This window comes from Lissotriton vulgaris, chromosome 10, assembly GCF_964263255.1.
Source record: "Lissotriton vulgaris chromosome 10, aLisVul1.2, whole genome shotgun sequence".
In the NCBI taxonomy this organism is placed as follows: Eukaryota; Metazoa; Chordata; class Amphibia; order Caudata; family Salamandridae; genus Lissotriton; species Lissotriton vulgaris.
In genome coordinates this window covers 718,726,315-718,751,369 of record NC_141698.1, presented here as the reverse complement: position 1 = coordinate 718,751,369, position 25,055 = coordinate 718,726,315, and the positions used below count along the sequence as shown (strand labels likewise).

The window sequence follows — 25,055 nt, the reverse complement described above, 5'->3', positions numbered from 1 at the left end:
TAAAGTTTTACCTGGTACCACTAGTCTAAATGGCGCAAGGGACATGAGCACATCATGAGGCATAAAACAGCTGCCATATTACTGTACGGGAGCCTAATATGGTGAAGGGTAATATACATAGTATGACAACAAGGGTGAAACACGCTGCATGACAACAGACTTGTATTTGATAATACCTGTTAATAACGATACATGTTTACAGGTTGTTATATGTTGGTACATTGTATCATGCCTGTTTTTTCCTTTGTTTCTCCCGTTTTTACAGGAAACTGGCCCCAGAGAAGTCTGGTGAGCCCCCACGGGTAATATCCGTGAGTAAATTGTTAATTTTTCACACTAAGACCCTCACGGTAGGGTGCACCTTAGCGCGTGCATACCACCGGAGGATCGCTTAGAGGTCCTGAAAATGCTGAGCGAATATGCTAAAAAAAAGCAAACATGTTGACCAATCACATAAGAGGACACAGGTTTCAATTAATAGAACCCTGAGTAGTCTGCTTCTTTCAACAATTTTAACCCATTGCTGGTTGGCCTTTATTAAAATTAATACAGGTTACAACTACGCATTTTTTAACATCACACACAGTTTGGAATCACTTATTAGTTTTTTCACTGTTTGCACACAACATGAACCAGCTCCGCTGTAACCAGGCGTATTAGCACGCTGGGGAGACATTCGGTCACCCCAGCGGGAACCCAATGATGAAGCATGTCACCAACTAGTGGTGAGTGAGGGTTCTTTTAAAAGAAAATGTTTTTTCTTTTCACGTGGGTATGGTAAGTTTTTGTTTTTTGCCTCATTTTTTGCTTTATTAATATTTGCTGCCAGTAGGAACAGCCTGCCGTTGAGTTGTTCAGACTGTCAAAAAAAAAATTATAATTACTAATCACATTAGCTGAGTCACTCTTTAGTTCTTTGGTTGTTTGAATTATTTGAAAATAGGGGTACAGGAGTGACTGTTATAACCCTGACTCTCTTGTTGTTTAGATTGTATACTCACAATACCTACAGTGTTGTTGAATGGAGGGGGATATAAGTTGGTGCCTTTTTTCTTTGCTCTATGCGTACGGTATGACTTTGTCCAACGATCCTGGATTTGAACTTTGTGCCCTGCTGTAGCCCTTGGTATCCCCTGTTTGAGGGGTTAGTCTCTTTTTAGAATTCTCCTTGTGCGCATTTGGGTTCTACATAATAAACAAATCCCATCAGGTGGGATCAAACCCATTGCCACATTAGTAGAATTCCCCTCAGTTTTTTTTCTTATTTGACATATTGGCATTAGTTATGTAGTCACCATGACCACCAACAGTTCCCATTTGACAGTGAGTATGGCCACGCTCACTCACTTTATGGTGTTCGACTACAGTCCATAAGGGTGTTCATGTAACTGACCTTGAATCAGGAAAAAAAAATCCTTCACTAACCTAACCTATTTATCAAATTTATTTAAGCATTACAAAAATGTTATTTTGCAAATACTTTACTAAACTACTTACGATACAAATCTTCTCAAAGCAGATCAAAGTATTCTTTATATTCTGTACTAAACAATAGATTAACTGTCAAATTTGCATACAATATGCATTTTAATTCTCCTGTTATTTTTGTCTTTCAGAGGGAACAGAAGGGAAGGAAATCCTGGGGCCTGAAGCTGAACTAGATGAAGCTGGATGCATAGGTAATTAGCTTCCATAATCACTGTAATGTCAGTCGCGATGAATGCTTCTTTAACAGGATTATAAAAACTTTAACCAGTCCCAAGAGGTAAATTGCAAAATGTGTTTAAGAGGTTAATTATGTAGGATGTTAACTCAGAAGTGCTGTTTGTGGCAGGCTCAGTCTAATAAAATAAATACGCAAATGATACAATTCCACAGTGCACTGATGCACTGGGTACCGTTGTAACAGTCCCTTCTCAGTCCGGTACTAGATTTTATTCCTATGTTGCAAATAATACGTAATATAAGTATTACTACCTTCTCATGGGGGCCCCCGCTCCTTGTTTCCTTATATGGTAGATGGGCACCACAACCAATTATTTGGTTCTAGAAAAACACAAAGAAAAGTACCAGTTTGATCTTTGCCAAAAAGAAAGCAACCCAGACCGATCCAACTAAAACCAGCCCTTTTTAGATTCAAATATTTCTTAATAGGAAACGTTATAAACTTACTAATTATAACTACCAGGAAGAAATTGGGATTTACAGCCGTTCAGTTTTCCATCCGAGTGAGCAAAGCAAACAAAATGTTTAAAAGAAATGTAAACTACTATGTAAAATATCTAATGCAGCGTTAAACTATGTCCGTTCACACGAGCATTTTATGAACTGGTTCTCCTAGACATGTTGGACTGGTACATTAAGAATGTGGATTGGAAGGTTACTGCAACAGAAATGTTAAAGCTTGGACATTATCACAATGCACAAAATTGATGCTACTCCTAGGTCCAGTAAGCAGATAAAACAATAGAGGACTTCTATTACCCAGCCCCTTATCAGAACAATTTGACTTTATGAAGAACTACCATGGCTACATGATTTAAACTTCGATAAACTGAGTGAGCCAGGTGGAAGAATGACTGGCCTTAAACTTCCAATTTTGCAGTAGTTAAGGATAGAGTCCTAAATATGAACAGCATTGGAAGTCGATTTTTAGTTATTCTAGGAGAGGTGTGCTCCTTAGAAATCGTATTTAAGAACTGGTCAGAACAGAAATCATGTGGAACTGTTAGTCTTACATCTTCAATGCATAAGCACAGACCCACAAAGCATTTTCTTAAGCCATTTTAGGAATGCTTCCACTAATGGAAGCGCACCTAACCGTAAATGTGCAAATGGAGACTATCGCAATAGAGCTGTCGGCCTAAGCTGATTTTCATTTTACAATTTTCCCAACTCTTCTTAGAGTTTAAGATGAATTCAAAGTTTGCTTTCTCTACCCACGTGCAGTACTTCAGCTGGAGAATCCCCAAATCTGATTTGGCCATTTTATTGAGTGCAGCCTACACGGAGAAAAGGCAGAGTGTGCTTGACTGGTTTGATTGTCCCCAATCAGTGCCCTCAGCAGTGGGCAAGTCACTCCTCCCCTGCCCTAGACCCGACCCACACGCCCCCAACCAAACTTGCTGCTTTCCTATTTTGTTTTTGCTTCTTGCACTGCAAGAAAGCTGTGGGGCGACGCTTTTCCACCCTAATGGTGAGCCACCCCTGCTGGGGAGGCATTCAGCATAGGACCACATTATGTGTTCCTCCGAATAGCCAGATTCCGAAATTTGACTTACTTGGACGGAGGAACTTACCGGGTGCTGTTGCTGTTGTCAAACACCATATCGCCATTTTGCCCCTGCTAGCCAGCTGGCCTCCCCGTATCCCAGGAGGGATTGACCGCCCCGCTGCGTAGTTACAGCTTGCAGCACCCGCTTCGCGGGTGCCGCTGCGCGGCGTGAGGTGTGGGGTAGAGGCCGGCGGACTGCTGTGGAAGGAGGAGGAGGTAACACCAGAGCCAACTGAGGGCGTGAGCTGCAGGGACTCTCAAGACCAGGAGTCCCTGCGCTGCACAGGTGTGCATGGCCGCGCCCCCAGCAAGACACGCCCCCCAGCCGCAACGCCCCTTACAAATTCAACGACAAGTCGCTCAGCGGGACGCGAGCGGGACGCCTAGCGAAGCCTGGGCTAAGGGCGGGCCCTCTGTGGCCCTCAGAGGCCAGAAGAGGCTGGGCTGGGCCACGAACCCTGGTCGGTTATACATAGCTCCTCGTTGCTATTACTGCTAGGATGCACGGGTTATGTCCTGCCGTGAAACCAGAAGTATGGCCGCTGCAGGAGTTAAAAAACTTACTGGAACTTTGGACGATTTCATCACTCGCACACATGCGTTAATCGACGAGGGAATAATACTAATGGATAGGAGAGTCTCCCAAGACCTGGCCATGGCCAAGCGCTCCTCCCTGGGCCTTATTGCACAGGCACAGACACCTAACACTGATTCTCGGTCAGATATACAGGCCCTAGTACATAGTTCAGGAGAGACTGGGGATCTTGACGCTTCAAACACTGTACAGGATTTGGAGGCTTCACCTAACCTCAATATCTTAACCGAGAGTGGAGCGCAACAAAGTGAATCAAATACCTCTAACATCATATCCGCTACAAATGAAAGGTGCCGGATAGAAGGGGCAATCCCTAAGCAGAAACGTAAGGTCAATAAACCGCGCATTCCTAAAGGAAAGAACGTTCAAATCCTCCCTAACCTCCCTAATACGGATAGATTGCCAGCAGTCTTACCCAGTCCCATAGAGGTACCGCATTCCACCAAGGTTGGTTTACCCTTGAGCCTTCCAGACGACACTATCATTGACCAAAGTCTGGAAGAAATCTTGGAGCTGAGTGGGGAAGTAGGTAATTTAGTAAAATCACCGTCACATGAGGGGAACGGTTCAAGCATGAATAACACCACCATTTTTAATATGCTAAAAGAATTGCTGGAACCCATAGAGGCTAGATTACGCTGCCTGGAAACTTTTCCAAAAAACATACATAAAGATATAAGTGCTCCTAGTTTCACCTTAAACAACAAAACCGCCCAGGCCACCAACCCACCTAAAACGGCCAACAAGCCTTCGGTGGGTGTTAATAAAACGCTGGAGACCAAAAATGTGGCGCCCAAGAAACCTAGTAACACCCCAAACCAGGCTGGCACCAAGACAAAGCCCTCTGTAGCTGATCAAACTAAGAAAATAGATCCAACCCAGAAAACAACTAAAAATAATTCAACCCCTCAGGCTGCAACGAGTGATTGCTTATCTCAGCCTCCAACTCTTGACGCAACCGACAGAGCTAAGGGCATGGCCCGTAGAAATATCCACCTTCCCCCTGATGCCTGTCCCTATGTGGTCATTCTCACTGGTGTCACCGAAATCCCTACATCAGAAGTAGAATCGTACCAGGCCCTTAAAAACAAAGTATGTCACTGGCTATCCAGAAATTATCCTCTCCCGCCAAACATACAGAGCAATATCCTAATGATAGAGAGAGCTCCGTGGGTAGGAGGCAACAGAAAAAACCTTCCAGGGGACTGCGTCGTGGTCACTTTCGAGAATACGGAGGTTGTAGAATTCATCTGTAGTAGTGGAGCCCCTAGATATCAGGTGAGCACGGTGACTGCTAGACCTCTTTCCTATTTTTATCTCCCACAAAATCAAGTCGATAACCATTGGAGCTGGTTAAAAGGACCACATGACCGCAAACCCAGACAGAGATTCAACCCCCCCTGGGACACATAACCCCTTGGCTGGGAGGAGGGGTGGGACGCGGGATGGAACTTGGCAAGGACCAGAAGAGGTAGACCGCGTCAAGGCGGTCCTGTTTTTGGTCCACACCTCATCCAACCTTATCAGTATCACCAGCCTGCAAATGGTCTAGACAACCCCTTGCACTTCCCGATAGCAAATTGCTTCGATTGCCTGTCAACCACAGACTGGGTTGACTGACATACACAGGGCTCCCCAACTGGACGGAGTCATCAGACTATTTCCATTCAACTTTGCAAGGATGTCGCAACGGAGGACTTGACCAATGTAAATCTATCTCCTACAGCTGATAAAGGCTCGGTGGAGGGCGAGTGCCGGGGAGCGCTTACCCCCCCCTAACGCAGCTTCACCACTATGCAAACTTCTTACCTGGAATGTGGCGGGTTTAAACTCAAAGGCCCTAGACCCCATATGGCAAGGGTTCGTAAAACAATATGACATCCTGGGAATCCAAGAAACATGGGATACCACCACAAGTTTTTCATTGGATGGTTTTTGCAGTTTTACTACTCCAGCAGTACCAGGAGCAGGAGGTAGAGCAAAGGGTGGCCTACTCACATTGTGTTCTCTGGGCTTGGTGGGGGTTTTCAAAAAACTAGATTCCGCACCCATGAACACGTTAGTCGTGGAGTGGACCCTACCTGATTCAAAAATGTATTTGCTTATTAATTTCTATAATTCCAAGGAGGTTTCCTGCGCGAATGAGCATTTGACCTCCTTGTTAGACTTTGTCAGTCTATAGACTTGATTGCATTTCCGTCCCAGAGATGGTAATCCTGGGTGATTTTAACATTCATCCCTGTGAGGGAGATTGCAGTAACGATAGATATGGGGGTTTACCGACTGAGGGCATTCCCCATTTTGAACACACAAATGAGGGTGAGTGTCTTGAGTCTCTCCTCGCGAGCCTAAACCTATTTGAACTCGACCAAGGCAAAAACGAGTCTAGAGCCCCAACTTTTGTTGGGAAGGACGCCAACACTGTCATAGATTATATTTTTGTATCAACTGGGGTCCTGGGAAAGGCGCGCGAGTACAGGGTTGTTACTTCTAGTTTCAGTGATCACCATCCTGTCCTCTTAATGCTGGACCTAGACTGTTTCCGGACCCGTAGATTGACAGGTGTGGTAGCTTCAAAGGATTTGACGACTAAGGACCAGGGAAGGCGACTAAAATGGGAGAGGATTGTCCCTGATCAATTCTTTCAATTAGTAGCCCAAGAGTCCGAGGCTAACATGGCAGTGTGCTTAGACTCAACCGTCCTGGGTTCCGATGTAGTGGCTGCATATGAGATTTGTGTAAGGATCTCTAAGAACTTGAAGCTAAGGTCAGGCGCACAAATGAATAAGAAGATTTACAAATGGTTCAATAAGGAATGTTCGCAAAAACACAGTGCCCTGCTGAAAGCATTAAAACATAAACCCAGAGACCGGCCCTTAGTGGCTAAATTAAGGAAGGAATACAAAATTGCAGTTATTAATCGCAAAACCCAAATTAAGGAGGAGGCTTGGGATAGTTTACTATCCATTGATGTATTGAGAGACAGCAAAAAGTTTTGGGCCACCGTGAACCAGCCCTTTTTTTCTGAGGATGGAAAAACTGACATGGACTGTGTGATTGAAGATGAAAGATGGTTAGGCCACTTCAAACAGATTTATGAATCCACAGCACCAACCTCACCAGCCAGTGCCCATGACTCATCCAACCTGGTTATGGAGTTTAACATCACTGAGGTCGAAAGGGCGATTAAAGACACAAGCAAACACAAGGCCCCGGGACCTGACGGGGTCCCTGCAGATCTCTACATCCAGTATCCGCAATTTTGGTCAAAAATATTAACCAACGTTTTTAATGCGATACCTGCAGCTGGCTTTCCTTCCTCCTGGTCCACCTCTATTATTGTGCCCATTTTTAAGAAAGGGAACAGGGGGGACCCTGCCTGCTACAGGCCAATCTCCCTGCTGGACTCTGCCGTTAAGATCTTGGGCAGAGTCATTCTGCAAAGACTGGGGGATTGGCTCGAGGAGAGCGGGATCCTCTCGGATTTACAATATGGTTTCAGAGCACATAGAGGGACTATGGACCAATGTCTAAACCTTCACCTCATCATTAGTAAATACACCGTGGTGAAGGGGGGGCTTCTTTATTTGGGATTTATGGACTTATCTTCTACTTTTGATTTGGTCAACCGGTCAAAACTGTGGATTATTTTGCGCGATCTGGGTTTGGACACTACTTTGGTTAATTTTCTGCACGACCTCCATCAAAATTTGTCAGCCTCTGTTAGGGTAACAAGGGAAGGAAGATGCACAGCGAAGTTCAGGTCAGGGAGAGGGGTCAGACAAGGCTGCATTCTGGCCCCTCTCCTCTTCACACTGTACATCAACTCTTTGGGGAAATCTCTGAACTCAGCCACCCTGGACATGCAGCGTATGGGTGGGCTACCTATTCCGGTCCTCCTATACGCGGACGATGCTGTCCTCATAGCTCGGACTGGTACGGGCCTGCAAAGACTATTAGACCACTTTGGTGGTTTTATGGAAGCCTTGGACCTCAAGATTAACACTGCCAAATCTCATGTTATGGTCACTGGCTCACGAAAGAAAAATATGAAGATCAGGTCCTTTAGCTGTAACAGCTCTCCGCTTTCGAGGGTACCCTTCTTTTGCTATTTGGGCGTCACTTTTGACGAGAAAGGAACTTGGGGTGCCCAATTGAAACTAAAAGAGAACGGAGTTACCAGATCCACTACAGCCCTTTTGCATTTCTCTAAAAGATTGGGCTCGAGACCTATGGAAGCTATGGCTCGTATTTATAGAGCCAAATGTGTGGCAATTGCATCCTATGGGGCAGACATTTGGGGATACGTTTCAGCCCCAGGCATCCAAATTGCAGAAAACAATTTTATACGAGCCTTGTTATCACTCCCGAAATCATCTCCTACATACTCAATCCATAACGAAATAGGCTTGGGATACGTCACTGATCACCTAAAAATTTCCCCACTCTTATGCTGGATTAAAACCTGGACAAATGAGGAGATCACATTGAATCATTGCATCCTCAAAGACTGTATGTCTCTGGACAAATCAGATAACATACCGTGGCTGGAGTATGTTAGAGCGGCATGCGTGAAGCTAGGGCGCCCGGATATGTACTCTCTTCCACAGAACCTTAAAGAGGATGTAAGGTGGGTCAAGCAGCATTTTCGAAATTTGTTGGAGTGTGAAAGGGAAACGGTTGAACTTTGTAAGCCAATGTAAGAACACTTTTCCAACTTTCGTCGTCCATGGCTATGGAACCTTATCTAAAATACGTAACCAAACCTTATCATCGTTTCCTACTTATAAGGTTCAGGTTCAACCTGATACATCTTGGTCCCGGCTCGTATACAAAGTGGGGTATTCCAGAAAACTCCCCACCTTGCACTTGCGATTGTTTTTCCACACAGGACACTCTGCACCTAGTCATGCTCTGTGAACATTATTCGGTGGCCCGTAAAAAATTTCTTGTCCCTATCCTGACAGACTTAAACTTTGTTCAGGTATGGCCAGCTCTATTATATCTACAGATGCTGAATTCGGTTCAAGTCACATATGGTGTAGCTTGTTTTTTGGTAGCAGCCGCTAGACAAAATAAATCAAGAATTGCCCCAACAATCAACCACCAAACCTGACACTTGTAAAAAATTCGGTGGAAATGTTCTACATATACTGAAACGGGTACTCCATATATCTATCTATTTTTTAAAAAACTTGTTCTTGTAAAGCCTTTTTAAAGATGTTTTTTTATCCAGGAGTAGCAATCACTTTTATACTTGTTTAATTGTATTTTAACTTGTTTCATGAATTATATTGTGCTTTTATGGTTTTAATTAACCAAATAAAGTTCTCTGACTGACTTACTTTTTTACAATTTGTTGTAGAGTATTCTACAATATCTATTCTTAGTCCTTTTCCTTCCTATGAGTCTTTTATATATAGATGTGGCCCCCCACTATACCAATAGAATCTAAACTCCAATGACATTTGGGAGCATACACTTTGGCATTGCCACTCTTGATCAACCCAGTTTAAGCTGCTACTTTTCCTGGTTTCTTCCACTGTTCTCTTTGACTAAGCAGGCTGGAGTCAAAAGGGCCCCTGCTCATTACAATCTGAAAACTATCCAAAACCACCTCCGCCCCAGTGTTAATTGTCTGGATGATCGTAAACTGAGTTTGAAAAGCCACTGATTAAACATTGTAATTGTACGATATGAGGTAGCACTCGCTATTGGTGAGGCAGCAAGGTCTATGGAAAATGTAGTCTGAGCATGAGCGTCATGGCCTCTTTCTAGTGTTCTTAGGACTTCAAAGCTCTCTTGCCTTGATGAAACACCAGACGTCATTTCATGACTCAATCAAGCTCTGCAAAAATGGGTCTCTATATGCTAGATTCAAATCACCTGCTATTATAATCGATGTGCAGTTTATTGTTGAAAATAGAATGCGTCTGAAGGCGAGATGCCTCTCAAGAGTAGATTGCTTTAAAGTTGAGATGAAAGTCAAGCAGTTCGTTTACGATCAGGTATTTTTTTTCTTATTAACTTTAGTCTGAGCTTATAATAACTCATTAGCTTCATCAACCTTGGAAATAAGTGACTCTGAAATAATGCTAAGAATAAAATTAAATTGAAACTTCACAAAGTACAATGACGAAATGTAATTTGTGATAGATTCTAGTAACTGCAAGAGATGTTTTTAATTTTCAGTAATTCCCTTCTGCGCTTGTAGATGGCATTGTGCAGCTCTGCGTCACCTTTGTCCCGCCCCGAGAGTGATGCTGGAGCCAGATATTCACTTCCACTTCCTTGCTGACGTCAGTTGAAATCTTTTATTTTCCCACACTGGGCCCTCACTCTCATCTTGACGTAAAGCATTCTAATTCAAAACATCTACAGTGTGCAAGGGACTTGTCGCCCCCTAAAACGACCGGGTTAATACTTTGTCAGGATTATCGCAAACGTGTGACTGATCCTCACAATGTATGCCTCATGTGTCTCTGGTTTGTCATGACTCTGGTAATTTTAAGACTGTTCCAGGATGAATCTGAAGGTGATCCGGTAACGCAGAGCTAAACTCTAGGTGGCAGAACAACATTGTCCAAAAGCAAGAAGAACCATTCCTGATTGAAGCTAAGGGCACAGTCCCTTTCTGCGCTCAAGGCCGTTTAAACAACATATGGTGTTCTCCCTCCAGGTCAGGAAAGTCAAAGTCAAAAAAGCAGCCTAAGAAGTTAAAGCAGGGCTCCGAGGTCACACGGTTGACACAGTGCCACTCTGTCTTAGTCACAAATATCCTACAGAAGAACCGAATTCTCCCCCACCCTTCATGCGCCCCTTCCCCCCTTGTCCCAATGCAATCAGAGTTTCCGTGATACCCCAGCAGGTGACTGCCTTAGAGGAGGATATGTTGCACATCTTCAGCAGTCTACCAGTTCCTCCATTGCACCTTTGGGCCCCATATATCCATTGATGCCTCCAGTGAGGTTACCAGCAGCTGATCCAGCCCTGCTTGTGCCTCTCAGCTGGACTCCACAGCTGACGATCATTCTGATTCTAGCACTGCAACCCTTAGAAGTCCCTGCAGGTTTGACGTTGGACCAGATGCCAATGACACCAGAGCAGGAACATGTGCTATCAATCTCCAATAAGGACACAACTCAGACTAAGTTTTGGCCTCCAATTTTGCTTCTATCGATGCCACCTCTCCGACTCTGTCAGAACTCTGCCATTACCTGGATGCTTGGAGAAGTTTGTGGTTTGGTGTACTTCTTGCCAGAGAACCGTTACAAGCCAAAAAGTCAAATGCTGCTTTTTGTACTAGTTTTAGCCCTGCAAGAGCTTACTGTGGCCACTCTTAGAAGTTAATAGTTAGTTTTGCAATATAAAATCTACCATGGTGGTTCAAGCCACTTGTGCTGAGTTTCCTGAAAGAAATAACCCTTCTGTTTCCACCCGAAACAGTTTGTTTTTCCACCGGTTGGACCTTAACTTGCTTCTCACATATTTGCGGAGTACCCCATTGGAACCAATCCTCCGTGCCTTTTGACTCTGAAAACAGTAACAGTCTTTCTGATATCAGTAACCTTTCGCATGAATGAGTTGCAAGCAGTCTGTCCAGCATCCAAATATCACATTTTTTTCCGGGCACACTGATAGTACGGACTAAGGTGGCATTCCTCCCCAAGGTTGTGAAGCCTTTTCATGTTAAACAATGTATCACTTTTATGGAATTCTTTGCTCTAACTCTTCCCTTGATAAAGTAGGAAAGACCTTCATAGTTTGAACTGCAAAAGAGCCAAAAGGTTTTACATCGATCGCACCAAGGACCATCTGTTGGTTGTTCAGATCTTTGTGGGGTTTGCAGGAATGAAGGTGGTAAGGCAGAGCAGGAAACAATTTCATGGTTGATGGACTTCTACACAACTATGCTAAGCACTAGTTAAGACTCAGCCCCCAGAATGCTTGAGAGCCCATTCCGCCAAGGCTGCTGCCACTGTTTGCCCGTTGAGTGCCTTTCTTGGATGCCTCTCCGGATACAACGTGGGTATCTGTTCACATTTTCATAAAGCATTACTGCTTTGATAGCCCTGTGTGTCAGGAGAACCAGCGGAACTTTTTGGTCTGAACACAGCGAATTGGGAGGTACTACTTTGATATCTAATCACAAGATTCGATATTAGAATTCGAATAATCTGCTGTTTGAGGTATCCATCACAAGAATAAGATATTTGCCTTCTGTAACTCTTTATGGTGGATACTCTATGTATCCACCTATTCCTACCAACCCTCCCATCTTCTTATTCTGTGGAATGGATGGTTTTCTCTATCTTAAATAGATTTCAATTTAGAGGTTGGCACACTGCCTAAATTGACCAGCCAGTGGCTCTCCTTCCGCCGGTGATGACAAGGTTCAGAAAGTAACGGATAAAGTGCTCCTTGGTGGCGATATGGGACTTATCGTCCCTTTCAGGACAGGACTGAGTTGACGCCGAGCAGTGTTATGCCACCTAAAAGTGTGCAATAGAATTACTAGATAAAAAAAAATCTCCGGGTCCAGTCTGGCGTTTGAGGGAGTGCATTCACAAGGTTAGGAATCTGTAGTTCGAGTATCCAACAGAAAAGTGTTACCATGGGTAAGCAACTTATTTATTTAGTTACAGGGCAAAGGTGTTTCAAAACGGTACTAGCAAAGGAAGTATTCCTTTCTTTGTTTTAATTTTTCACTGTGGAAAAGCTCCGAATTGTTGTTTATGGTGACTATTAGCTGAGCGAAAAAATAACTTGGGCAACAAATGTCTTAATTTAGTAAGAAAAATTGATTTAACACAGTCTAACGTAGTTCTCTATCTATTTAATCTTCATTATAAAATAGCTAACCCCTATGATGACATCATCTTTCCACTCTAATAAAATAAGTAATGTGTGCTTCTTGTGCCAGAACATTTGACATTATAGAAAAGATGTCACTTTTGAAAAAAAGAAAAACTGAACTTTCCAAGACCAAAAGCGCCTTTAGATTCGACGCTGAAACTTTTTTTTTTTTAGCACTGCTGAGGCTTTTTGCTGCGGAGAACTACTTTAAGACTCGTAATTGTGTTTTAAAGGTACTAATCTTAAACTACTGCTCCCACGCCCAGTTGTTAAAATAGAATTTGTTGTTCACAAGATCCTCATTCATAATTATAACATTTGTGTATGTGCCCGAGCAGAGAATCCCTAAGTGCCTCTACAAAATAAATTGATTGTGCCATTTTAAAAGCGCCCATATTTTGTTTTTAAATAGACCACTTTACTAAGACTACTGAAAGGGCAACGTTCTTTAGAAGCTTTTTGATGGTTTTACAGAAACTGGTATTTTTTTGAGTGAGCACGCGAAGAAGTACAGAATAAGAAACGTTCACTAACACTGTCCCAAGCTGGTTTGACCTGCAGTCCCAATTTATCACGTGCTGACACTATTTTCAGCAAGAACTTGAGTTCTGAATGCACCATTTGCCATATTTTGTGTTTTTTTTTATTTCGTTTTTAACTGAGATGTGTATTACTTATTTATTTTCCTCACAAACACGCCTTTTTGTGATGTTTCAACTTCTGGCAATATGAAATGTGGGGAATGATCATCTCACTGCATTTTATGCCTCTCGAACATCCAGACGGTGCAAGAAGGCCCTGATTAACCTCAAATGACAGCGTTAAGGTAGTTCCTGTGGATTTGGCTTTTAAAAGTTTATTACCTGAGCTTTATGTAACAATGAGATTCCAAAGTACTAGGCATCAGCTCGCACCTAATCAATATGCCGGTCATAGAATAGAAATGGTTTACTCTGCCTCAGCGATCCACATTGAAGAATACACCTTCAGGGTTGAAGGCGATGGAGCCTTCGACCACATCTCCTTGGTGCTTTTCAGTTTTTTTACATGGAGGCTTCTGCTGCATGGTGAAACCCGTGGACCCAAACATTCAAGAGGAAGGCCTCTCAGTCACTAAAATCTCTTTAGAGCTAAATACGCATGGAATGTCGAGGATGAAAACCCCAAAATTCAGCCTACAAGACAAGGGGCTAACCCATCCCTTCATGTGAAGAAAGTGAAGGCAGTAAAGTATGACATAAGTGTTACTGTATTAGCTATTCGTTCGTAGTCTCCAAGAGTTGCGGGTTTGAGTGATGCACCAGTAATGCAGCAACTGGGGTATGGATTGATCCTTGAAAGGGTTTCTTCCTCAGTGTGGCACATGGCATGCAGCGCGGCCAGACACCATCCGCTGCTACCGAATGGCAATTGGTTGCCGTGCTGGTCCTGCACTGTTAATTAAATTGTGTATAAATGTGTACAAGTATATATTGTGAAGAACTGGGATATCAAATACCCAGCGGCGCCAGGGACACGCCCAAAGTCCTCTGGGTTCCCTTGCCTTGGGATACAGAGACACGGAATACTTCTAGGTGGCGTCAGAGGTCAAATATATTAGCTGCAGCTAGTAGCAGAAATCCCAGCAATACAACACGGTGTACAACTCAAACTGCTCAATTTTACTAAGGCGAGACATCCCTATTTATACACAAAAAGATACATTTAAAATGCACGCCCCTGCACCAAAATTCAACCAATAGAAAATACAGGACATCACACAGCATCATACAGTAAAGCTCATTTTACAGTGTCCCAATCCACAAGTTAATATTTAGGCTTATCTAAATAATAATCTGGAAGGCCCGGACAAACCCTTAATTGAAAGCATAACCCATGAAATGAAGAAACAGTAAAGAAAAGTAGTTTCAGATAATGTGCAAGATAACAAATGTAAAGAAACTTAAGTTAACAAAGGTCATGAATGGTGATTGGGAAAGTGGATAACTATCTTGCAGGGAAATTGGCTTGGCAGGGTCAATTCCAGGTGAAAGGCCAGCTTCTGAAATTAACTCCAGCGCATGAAGAAAACCTTAGTAAATGTATACATGACCCACAATAGGTCAGACTGCTTTGCTCGCAGACTAACTTCTGAGGCCTACGTAAAAGGCAACACCAGATGGCAGTCACGACGCATGACAAAACCCCATGTTTAGAAAAGAAAGTTGTAAGGAAAGAAACAATTTAGATATTGTTTAGGATAAGATATGTGCAAGGAAACTAAAGGTTAACAAGGTCCTGAACAGTGATTGAAAAACTCAGACAACGATCAGCTAGTGAAACTGGTTTTGCAAAAGGTCAGTTTCAGATGAAAAGGGTCACTCTCTCTGCAGTTCATTCAGAGTCAGAAAAACCCAAGTTAATATATGCATGAACTCAGAAGGCCAGGCCACTTGTTCGTTGGGCCTACTTCACAGGCCTACTTGAGGGCAAGACTAAAATGGAGTCAGGTTTGAGAATTACAGAACCACAGACCCTCCTTTTGCCTTTACATAGGCAATAACCTAAACACATGTCAATCTGAATCTAGGTCTATATCTATTATCAGGTCATCAAGGTGTTGCTGTAACATCATCTTATTATCCTTCACTACTCTCAGGACTGGTCTTCTCACACAGATCGTAGCACAAAGACTACAAATGGCGGGACCACACTGGATGCATGAACAACACGAGAAAAGGATAGCTAACGCCATACCAAGGGACATCAGAATCTTCCATCCCCTTTTGGACAGCGATTCCCATAACCATCCCATCAACGACCAGTTACCTTCGTCCACATGAATAGACTCAGATCTTATGTAGTCTAGAGATGGCTTGGTACACTGTCTGGGCATGATCTGGTATGAAAACGCAGCAACTAGATCTAATCAATTTGCATACCCCACCTCTATCTGCAAGTATAATATCTAAAACGAAATGGTTCTGTAATGTCATAAGGCGATCCGCTTGAAGCTCAGCTGTAATATTGCTAAGGGCACCTGCAGTCTCATTTATAGTGGCCTCAACCACTCATCTTACCAAGCTGAGCTCTCGGATTCTGACCATTACCTTGCAAACAGAGATGACCTCGGTGGGGTATAATCCAAATAGGAAGAGACCTTCGCTGCCTTTCTTTCTCCGTCAAGCTAACACTATGTCGTTTTATTCCTACCGACATATGTTCGTACCTCATCGCCAGGGATAGCATTATACGCATCTATCTCTAATCATATCAACTATTCCCCGTATCAAGGCATTATTACTTGCATTGTCTTTGACGGAATGTACAGGAGAGGCTTCATTCGCATGGATAAACATTGATTGGAGTGCCCAAACTGACCCGTTAGGCGAAAAAGGCAAAACCAAATATGGCATTCCCTTATCTGTAGTATGTGGCATAAGACCACACACCCAACAATTCGTGATATTTATGACTAGCTGATGCAACATCTGTATAAACAAATTGTTCACAAATTCTGATCTTCGTGTCTGTTCATGTTCAGGTAACGTATGAAACTCTTGGAGAAACAGTAGGAAAAGAAGAGTAGGTTGGGAGGTAGATGTAAGTGGCAATTGTGTGACATAGAAAATCCAACCCACACAAGCTAACGTAATATTCACAAGCATAAGAAAACACATTATTATAAAACATTTGCTACAAATCAATATACATATTCGGACTGTAGAATCCACTTTCCTAACACATTTATCAGACTCAAGAAACTCCATCCTCTAACATGCTGCTCACGGAAATTTTTCTTCTTCACTTAAGTGTGCGCCAAGATCGCACCAACGACCCTGAACCACAGACCTTGTGTCAATACGCGGCTCACCCCTTAAGAACTTCCTACCGTGACCCTGCAGCGGGGTCCGGATGGTGACTCGAAAAAGCAAAAGTCTCCTGATCTGACAAGGTGTAATTCACTGTATATAAAAATTCGGTTTTATTTGTCCAGGCAATAGGCTTTCTTGGCCTTAAATCGTAGCGTTCTTTATCAGGTACAGTTGGATCCTTAAATAAAAGTTCCGGATTGGTGGTGTCAATCTTTAGATGAGGAGGCACAGCAGCTTGCAGAACATCATCATCCTCGCGTTCTGACCGTGTCCATGTCAAATGAGCATCACTAAAAGGCACAAATGTTGGGACTCTCTTGCAATCTGTGTCAGCTATTCCAACCCTCACCCACTGATCATACGGTAAAGCAAAGGAACTTTTTCGTATGGGTGGCATGCACCCAGTTCTTTTTACCAGCTACTCTAACAGCAGTTCTAGTGACCAGCAATACCAAATAGGGACCAGTCCATCTCTGTTCCAAATTCTTGGATCGCTGAAAATTCTTCAAGATAAAATCACCAGGTTGGATCGTGTGCCCTTGATCTGTAGTAGCTGTCGGCAAACTGTCATAGACCTGTTGGTGGAGAGCACGTAATTTAGCAGTCAATTCATGTAAGTAATCCACCAACATAGGGTACTCAATACTGCTGTATTCTTTAGGACGAGGCACGCCCCAAACATTCGCAGGACGACAAAACACAATTTCATACGGACTAAATCCCACTCGAGAATGCACAGTCGTCCTTGTTGACAAAAGTGCCAACGGCAAGGCATCCGGCCATGTAAGACCAGTGCTCGCTTGTACCGTAGCTAATTTCAGCTTCAAGGTACCATTGTGACATTCAACAAGTCCAGCAGACTGGGGGTGATTCGCTGCATGGAACTTCTGATTTATTCCAAACCAGCACATACTTTCTTCATGATTTGACCCACAAATTCACTCCCATTGTCCGACCATACAATTCTCTGCAAACCATACCTAGGGAAGTACTCTCTCAGCAAAACTTTGGCTGTAGACAAGGCAGTATTATCCTTTAGGGGGTAGGCTTCTATCCACCTGGAAAAGGCACAAACAACCACAAGGACATACTTCAAATTATTGCATCCCTCCATAAGTATATAATCTAACTGTATCACTTCAAACCGGTACGTTGGAGGAGCAAAATGACCAGCTGGAGTTGGAGTTCCCTTACCAGGATTATACTTCAGACACATACAATGTTTCACCACGCTCTCTGCACATTTCGGAATTCCAGCATTCTGCCAAACTGGAGCCAACAACTTGCATATTCCCTTCGATTTTATGTGAGCCATTCCATGAGCCATTGTAACCACTGGGAGCACATACGCATCTGGCAATAGCCATCGCTGGTGTTCTGACAACTCAACAACCTGTCGAATCCAACATACCCGTAGTCTCTCTCCAAACACTCAATTCTTTCTCAGTCGCTTCAGCCTGAATCATTTTCACACTTTCTATTGTGTCTTCGCACATTCCACCAGCCATAACCCAATTAGCTGGGCCTGCAACATACATAAGGCTCATCATGTCTTTTGCCGTTTCCTTCGCAACTTCATCTGCAAACGCATTCCCTCGACCAACATCATCCACAACTTTCTTATGCGCACTACACTTCATAATTGCAATCTACTTTGGGAGAGTGAGAGATTCCAAAAGTTCATTCACCAACTGCCCATGCTGTATTTTTGTCCCATGCGAAGTAAGGAACCCACGCTCTCTCCATAAACGCCCAAAACTATGGGCAACACCAAACTCATACTGGCTGTCGGTGTAAACATTCTCTCGCTTTCCTTCTGACAACACACACGCTCTAGTCAGTGCAATCAATTCTGCCGCTTGCGCAGAATTCTGTGGTATGCGTGCTGTCTCAACAACTGTATGTAAAGTTGTAATAGCATACTCTGCAGTCGTTTCACCATTCGGAAGCTTAAAACACGAACCATCTACCCATAGAGTACCATCAACATCCATAAGGGGAGAATCCCTCAGGTCAACCCTAGCCTTCGTTTCTTCCTCTGTACGAAGAAAACAATCATGCTGTTCCTGAGGATCCGTTCTCTGTAGAGATTGGTAACAACGTAGCTGGATTAAACACATTACATCTTTTAATGTGCACATGACTAGCCAACAATGTCCACTTGTAACCTGACAGACGTGTACTAGTAAGGTGCTGTGTCTTAGTCCTGTTTAATAAGGTATCCACTGCATGTGGGACCATCACAATCAACGTATTATCCAATACCAAACCAGCAGACTGTCTGATAGAAACAGCCGCTGCAGCTGTAGCTCTCAGACAACTCGTCAACGCCTTAGCAACTGGGTCTAATGTTGCTGAAAAATACGCACATGGACGCTGCTTGTCCCCAAATGGTTGTGTCAACACTGACAACGCATAACCTTCTCTCTCGTGCACATACAACGTGAAAGGCTTACTATAGTCTGGAGTACCCAACACAGGAGCCGAACACAATGCATCGCGTAGTTCAGAAAAACTTTTCTGACATTCGTCAAACCAAGGAAGAGGATGCGGGGTATCTTTCAGAGTCAATGCTAACAGGTTTCGCCAACAGTGAAAAATTGGGGATCCACTGTCTACAATACGTGGAATACCTAAAAAGGCACGCACTTCTCTCTGTGTGGATGGTACATTCATTTGCGCAATTGCTTGAATTCGTTCTGGGGTCAATCTCCTTCGACAAGAGATGACCTAAGTAGGTCACTCTTTGGCGACAATATTGCAACTTTGAAGGTGACACTTTATGATGGTCAGACAAATACCGCAACAAAGAAAGAGTAGCCTCTTTACAAATCTTTTCATCAGCAGTAATCAACAAATCGACGTACTGAATGAGTAGCACCAACAGGTAACACAAAACCGTCAAGCTGAGTTTTCAACGCCTGACTATAGATGGAGGGACTTTCACAATAACCTTGGGGAGCTCTCTCAAACCGGAAGCTTCGGCCTCCTAATGAGAAGCCAAAAATATCCCTGTTCTCCTCAGCAATAGGAATACTGAAGAAAGCATTCTTCAAATCGATGACAGAAAACCAAGCTGCCGAAGCAGGAATCAGTCAACAAAGCAGTAATATCAGGTACCACAGGAAACTGTGGCACGACAATCTTGTTTACCGCTCGAAGGTCGATCACAAACCGGTACACAGGTGGCTGAGAAGCATCAGTATGTTTAAGGACAGGCAAAACGACTGTTACAAACATTACCTCTCGTCTCGTTTCCTCAACTACACCCTTTTCAACCCGATCATAGACAATCGCTAAAAGAGCTCTCTAACCATCACTCGATCTTGTATTGGGGAATACGAGGTAGCCTAGCATTTGACTTAAGGGTGACAACATAAGGTGGAATCTGCAAAAGACCAACATAATTTGGACCTGTAGCCCAAAGTGTATCGGGAAGCGAACGCAATTCCAGTGGCAAACAGTCCTTAGACAAATACATTGGCGAAATCAGTTGTACTCCTGAAGGAGAACAATGTAATGTCGCATACAATCTTTTCAGCAGGTCCAAACCCAACAGATTCTCACCACAACCAGTCGTTAGAATAAGTGGAGCTTCCAATTCACAAGGGCCAATGGAAAGGGACAAAGGACTAGAAACCGGATTACGAACTGGGGCGCCTGAAAATCCTACTGAAACATTGGTCAAGCCAGACAAAGGTGCGCCAGGAAGTTTAGAGTGCATAATAGAACTCTTCATCGCACCAGTATCCAAAAGAAAAGGTTCTGCCACACCTGATGTAATCACTTCAACATAAGGTCCGCTCTGATCTACTGGAACTGACACTACTCCCTCACTTTGTCCTTGGCTGTCCTAGTTATCATTCTAACCAGAACTCTCACCTTCGACATAGTAATCCTCAACATAGTACTGGGCAGACTGACCACTCGGAACATTCTGTCTGTCAAAATAATTCGCAAAATTCTGTAGGGAAGAGGAACGCTCATTCTGAGGGATCACACCACGTCCCCTACCCCTAGGAGGTTGCCGAAAACTACCACGACCTCTCTGACCAGATACACCATTCGCACGCTGTAACAAAGCCGGGCAACTATTCTTGTAATGACCTTCCTCTCTGCAAGAAGCACACTGATTAGGGCCAGGAAAGAATCGCTGAACATAAGGCTCAGGCTTCTGTAACAATCTCTGAAATTGTGGAGGTTGCTGAAACTGAGGCTGATTCTTACGAGGCGGATTAGCTTGCTGCAAAAGAACTTTCGTCTTTAACTCTTTAGTTTTCTTCTCCACTTTATCCTTCTCATCTTTATCCTTATTCTCGTAATATTGTGCAGTAGCCAATATCTGGGCCCACGAAGAGACAGCCCATGAACTCTCAGAGTTCTTTCACTTATTAGAAAGTTTGGGAAGCAAATTAAACAAATTTATCCACAAACAACCTTTGACCACCCTCCGTACTCTTATCCTGACCACTATGATCAATAAACGTTTCTTCAAACCTCGTGAAAAAATCAGACGCACTCGTCTTTCTTTTGCTTACATGCTGCTAACTTATCCCAATTCACTCGTAAAGCGGGCATCATTGTTTTCATCAGATTAATAATTCTACCTGGTAATTCTGAAACTAAAGGTTCAGGTTTAGCACCTCCCTCCTGTCTACCATCTGCAGCAACAATATTGGCCCAGGTATCACCTAATTCAGCAGCATGATTCTCATGACGAATCTTCGCCCACAAGGGTTGAGGGACTACATTACCCATCAACATATCGATGTCTGCTAAATTCATAATACACGCTTCAACTGTCTGGGACAACTCCTTGTAATAACCAGCAGGATTCTTACGAGGGTCAGGTAAGGTCTGCTAAAGATCCAAGACCTCTGCTCTCTGCCAAGGGACATGTACCCATACTCGCTGAAAATGAGCCGGAGCGGCCTGAATACCCAAATTTACATTAACCTGAACTGCTTCTTTCCAACAGGAGGAACTTCTCTCATAGAGTACGGTTTCACTTTCCTCCTAACAGAGGAATCAGGTTCATACAATGTCTGAGGCGAAAGTCTAGATCTGAAAGCAAGTATTGTCTCTACGGCATCTCTAACATCAGATTCCACTATCATCCCTTTAGCAAACTCTGACTGAACATCGAGCACATCCTGCGGAATCGGACCCAACTCGTTATCTTCCCATTGCTGACGCAGAAAAGTACACATTACATCAAAAACATACCTTTGCTTAGGCGGTTCCCACTGAAAGAAAACATCCATAACTGCTGGCAAATCATACCTCTGAGCATTTAAAATCCACCTACGAGCCAACAAATGCAACACTGTCCGTTCTTCAGAACTAGGAAGCTGACTACGACTGTTTACGTTCCGAAACAGGGGTCATATTCAGTGACCCAAACATTGGTGCAACAGATTAACAACAGTCTCGGTCATTCGTTTTCGAGCTGAAGGGGAAAAAGTAGACATAAGAACAGGAGAATAAGTATTCTGAGGCAAGGAAGGTGTAGGGACAAGAACAGTAGAAGTTGAAGATGCAGAAGGCAAAGGAGTTTGAGGCAAAGCTGGTAGCAAGGCTGGCGACCCTAGAATGGGTTGCGCAGGAGGAGGCAAAACATCTGTGGAGCACCGGGTGGCTGAACAACAGGAGGTTGAACAACAAAGGGTGGAACAACCAGGGGTAATAGAGGCGCAGTAGCACCCTGCACATAGGGAGGAGGCAATCTCAGTAAATGAGAGATCAAAGGATCTTTTTCAAGGTCGTCCATCACTTTCGGAGGAGAAGATGGCCAGGCCGGATAACATTTATCTATGGCCATGCAAAGCTGTCTGTCTAAGACTTCACTCGCACGCTCTTCTCCATCTTCCTTACTGTCTAGCAGCTTGTAGTACTGATATATTCTGATCTTTCCTATCTCTCTTTGCTTGCTTAATTTCTTGCTGTTTGACTCTTTCCGCCTTTGGCGTAAGAAAGCCAAACATTGCCGGCCGGGCTTTCTTCCTAAATAGCCTAACTTCTAGATTGTCTAATCTGTTTCAAAACAACCATGTGGGGGCCATTGCAAAACACCATCTTTTTTCGTGTAGCGAACCCATACTTCGTTATAAGTAATAGGGCCCACTCCATGTTTAGAATAGAGCTCATAAGTCGAAGTTCCAACCAGAGGTATCGGACATGAATCCTCCAATCGGGAATCCCTGTTACTACCACAAACAAACCAATTACCAAATTTACCAAGACCAGGCATCTTGCTCACTAGTCTGGTTTCAAACTTCAAAGGGAATCAAAAAATGATACTCGTAAATATACAAGCCCTTTGGCTTTGGGTACTGCAGCAACCAAATCAAAACCAAGGAACCAAACAAAGTCGTGGGAGCGACCCACTTATACTTAACCAAATATCTGTCACGCCACCAGAAGACCATCTATAGTCTCGCTTTACAAACATCAATCGGAGGGTCCAAGACAAGGCGACTGTCAGGGCAGCAATCCTTCTTAGCCGTTGGAAAGCGGTAAGCCTCGCAGAAAAGACCTTTGGTCCACGTCGACATGCAGGGGTCGATGAAGTGGGGGCCCTCCTCCAGAATTTCCTCACGTAGCTCCTCACAATCTTCGGGCTTGGACCGATACCACTGAAGTCGCCCCACGTTGGCCGCGCCAACTGAAGAACTGGGATATCAAATGCCCAGCAGTGTCAGGGACACGCCCAAAGTCCTCTGGGTTACCTTGCCTTGGGATACAGAGACACGGAATACTTCTAGGTGGCGTCAGAGATCAAATTTATTAGCTGCAGCTAGTAGCAGAAATCCCAGCAATACAACACTGTGTACAACTCAAACTGCTCAATTTTACTAAGGCTAGACATCCCTATTTATACACAAAAAGGTAGATTTACAATGCACGCCCCTGCACCAAAATTCAACCAATAGAAAATACATGACATCACACAGCATCATACAGTAAAGCTCATTTTACAGTGTCCCAACCCACAAGTTAATATTTAGGCATATCTAAATAATAATCTGGAAGGCACGGACAAACCCTTAATTGAAAGCATAACCCATGAAATGAAGAAACAGTAAAGAAAAGTAGTTTCAGATAATGTGCAAGATAACAAACGTAAAGAAACTTAAGTTAACAAATGTCTTGAATGGTGATTGGGAAAGTGGATAACGATCTTGCAGGGAAATTGGCTTGGCAGGGTCAATTCCAGGTGAAAGGCCAGCTTCTGAAATTAACTCCAGCGCACGAAGAAAACCTTAGTAAATGTATACATGACCCACAAAAGGTCAGACTGCTTTTCTCGCAGACTAACTTCTGGGGCCTACGTAAAAGGCAACACCAGATGGCAGTCACGACGCATGACAAAAACTCATGTTTAGAAAGTCGTAAGGAAAGAAACAATTTAGATATTGTTTAGGATAAGATATGTGCAAGGAAACTAAAGGTTAACAAGGTCCTGAACAGTGATTGAAAAACTCAGACAACGATCAGCTAGTAAAACTGGTTTTGCAAAAGGTCAGTTTCAGGTGAAAAGGGTCACTCTCTCTGCAGTTCATTCAGAGTCAGAAAAACCCAAGTTAATATATGCACAAACTCAGAAGGCCAGGCCACTTGTTCGTTGGGCCTACTTCACAGGCCTACGTGAGGGCAAGACTAAAATGGAGTCAGGTTTGAGAATTACAGAACCACAATTCTTGAGGTCCTGCATGAAGGCAGCAGGTGCCAGAACTAAGAATTCCAAGGAACCCAATGGATACCAGGTGGGGGAGCAGAATGTACTGGTGCAGGAGCAGTACAAATACATAAATACTTACTGTGTGTGTGTACACGCTAGTCTCTAGTGGCTTTCAATCTATCTCTTCCTAAAGGCCTCATGAAGGCATGCTAATTATGCCAACCATTGCATGCAGTACCCCGCCTACAATTGGGTTCAATCTCTAGCATGATGTAATCCACCCTAGGATAATTGTGGTCTTTTTTCTCACATTGTGGGTATTCTTTGTATAATACCAGCAATTGTAATCTTAATTGTGGGCATCTTTGACATGATGGTCCTCACCCCTAGCATATTGGTATCCATATTTGGAGTATTAAGGACCTCCATTGCACAACTGAGACAACTCTTGACTTATGTTCCTTCTTGCAATCTGATGTACACACTTTGCATAATCCGGTCCACTCATTATGGTGGTTATCATAGACTTATTGTTGGCATGATGGTGCACAAGCTGAGGCAATACAGGCCATCTTTGGCATATTGTGGGTTTTAGAAGTGTAACTGGGGCTGCTCCTTGCATATTAGGAGGGAATCGCTTATGTGATTTGAGCCCCAGCCTGATATGGAGGTACACAGTTTGTTTTTATTTAGTACTCACGTGTGCATTTGCCACAACAACGAATACAAAGCTAATATTTCTGGGACCAAATCTGTATTTACTAGAAATGAAAATCTGATCGGTGACCAGATGTT

At 43.5% G+C, this 25,055-nt stretch overlaps 1 protein-coding gene across 3 annotated transcripts in view; it reads left to right on the top strand.

Annotated features, from left to right (window-relative positions):
* Positions 1-25,055, top strand: part of ZEB1 (zinc finger E-box binding homeobox 1) — a 427,369-nt gene that overhangs the window by 197,715 nt on the left and 204,599 nt on the right. For all 3 annotated transcript variants that reach the window (XM_086941557.1, XM_086941556.1, XM_086941555.1), the window contains exon 3: positions 1,617-1,679. Coding sequence is in view for 2 of the 3 variants with exons in the window: in XM_086941556.1 (XP_086797682.1) it covers positions 1,617-1,679 (63 nt within the window). In the remaining variant the exon portion in view is untranslated. The remainder of the gene's footprint in view (positions 1-1,616; positions 1,680-25,055) is intronic.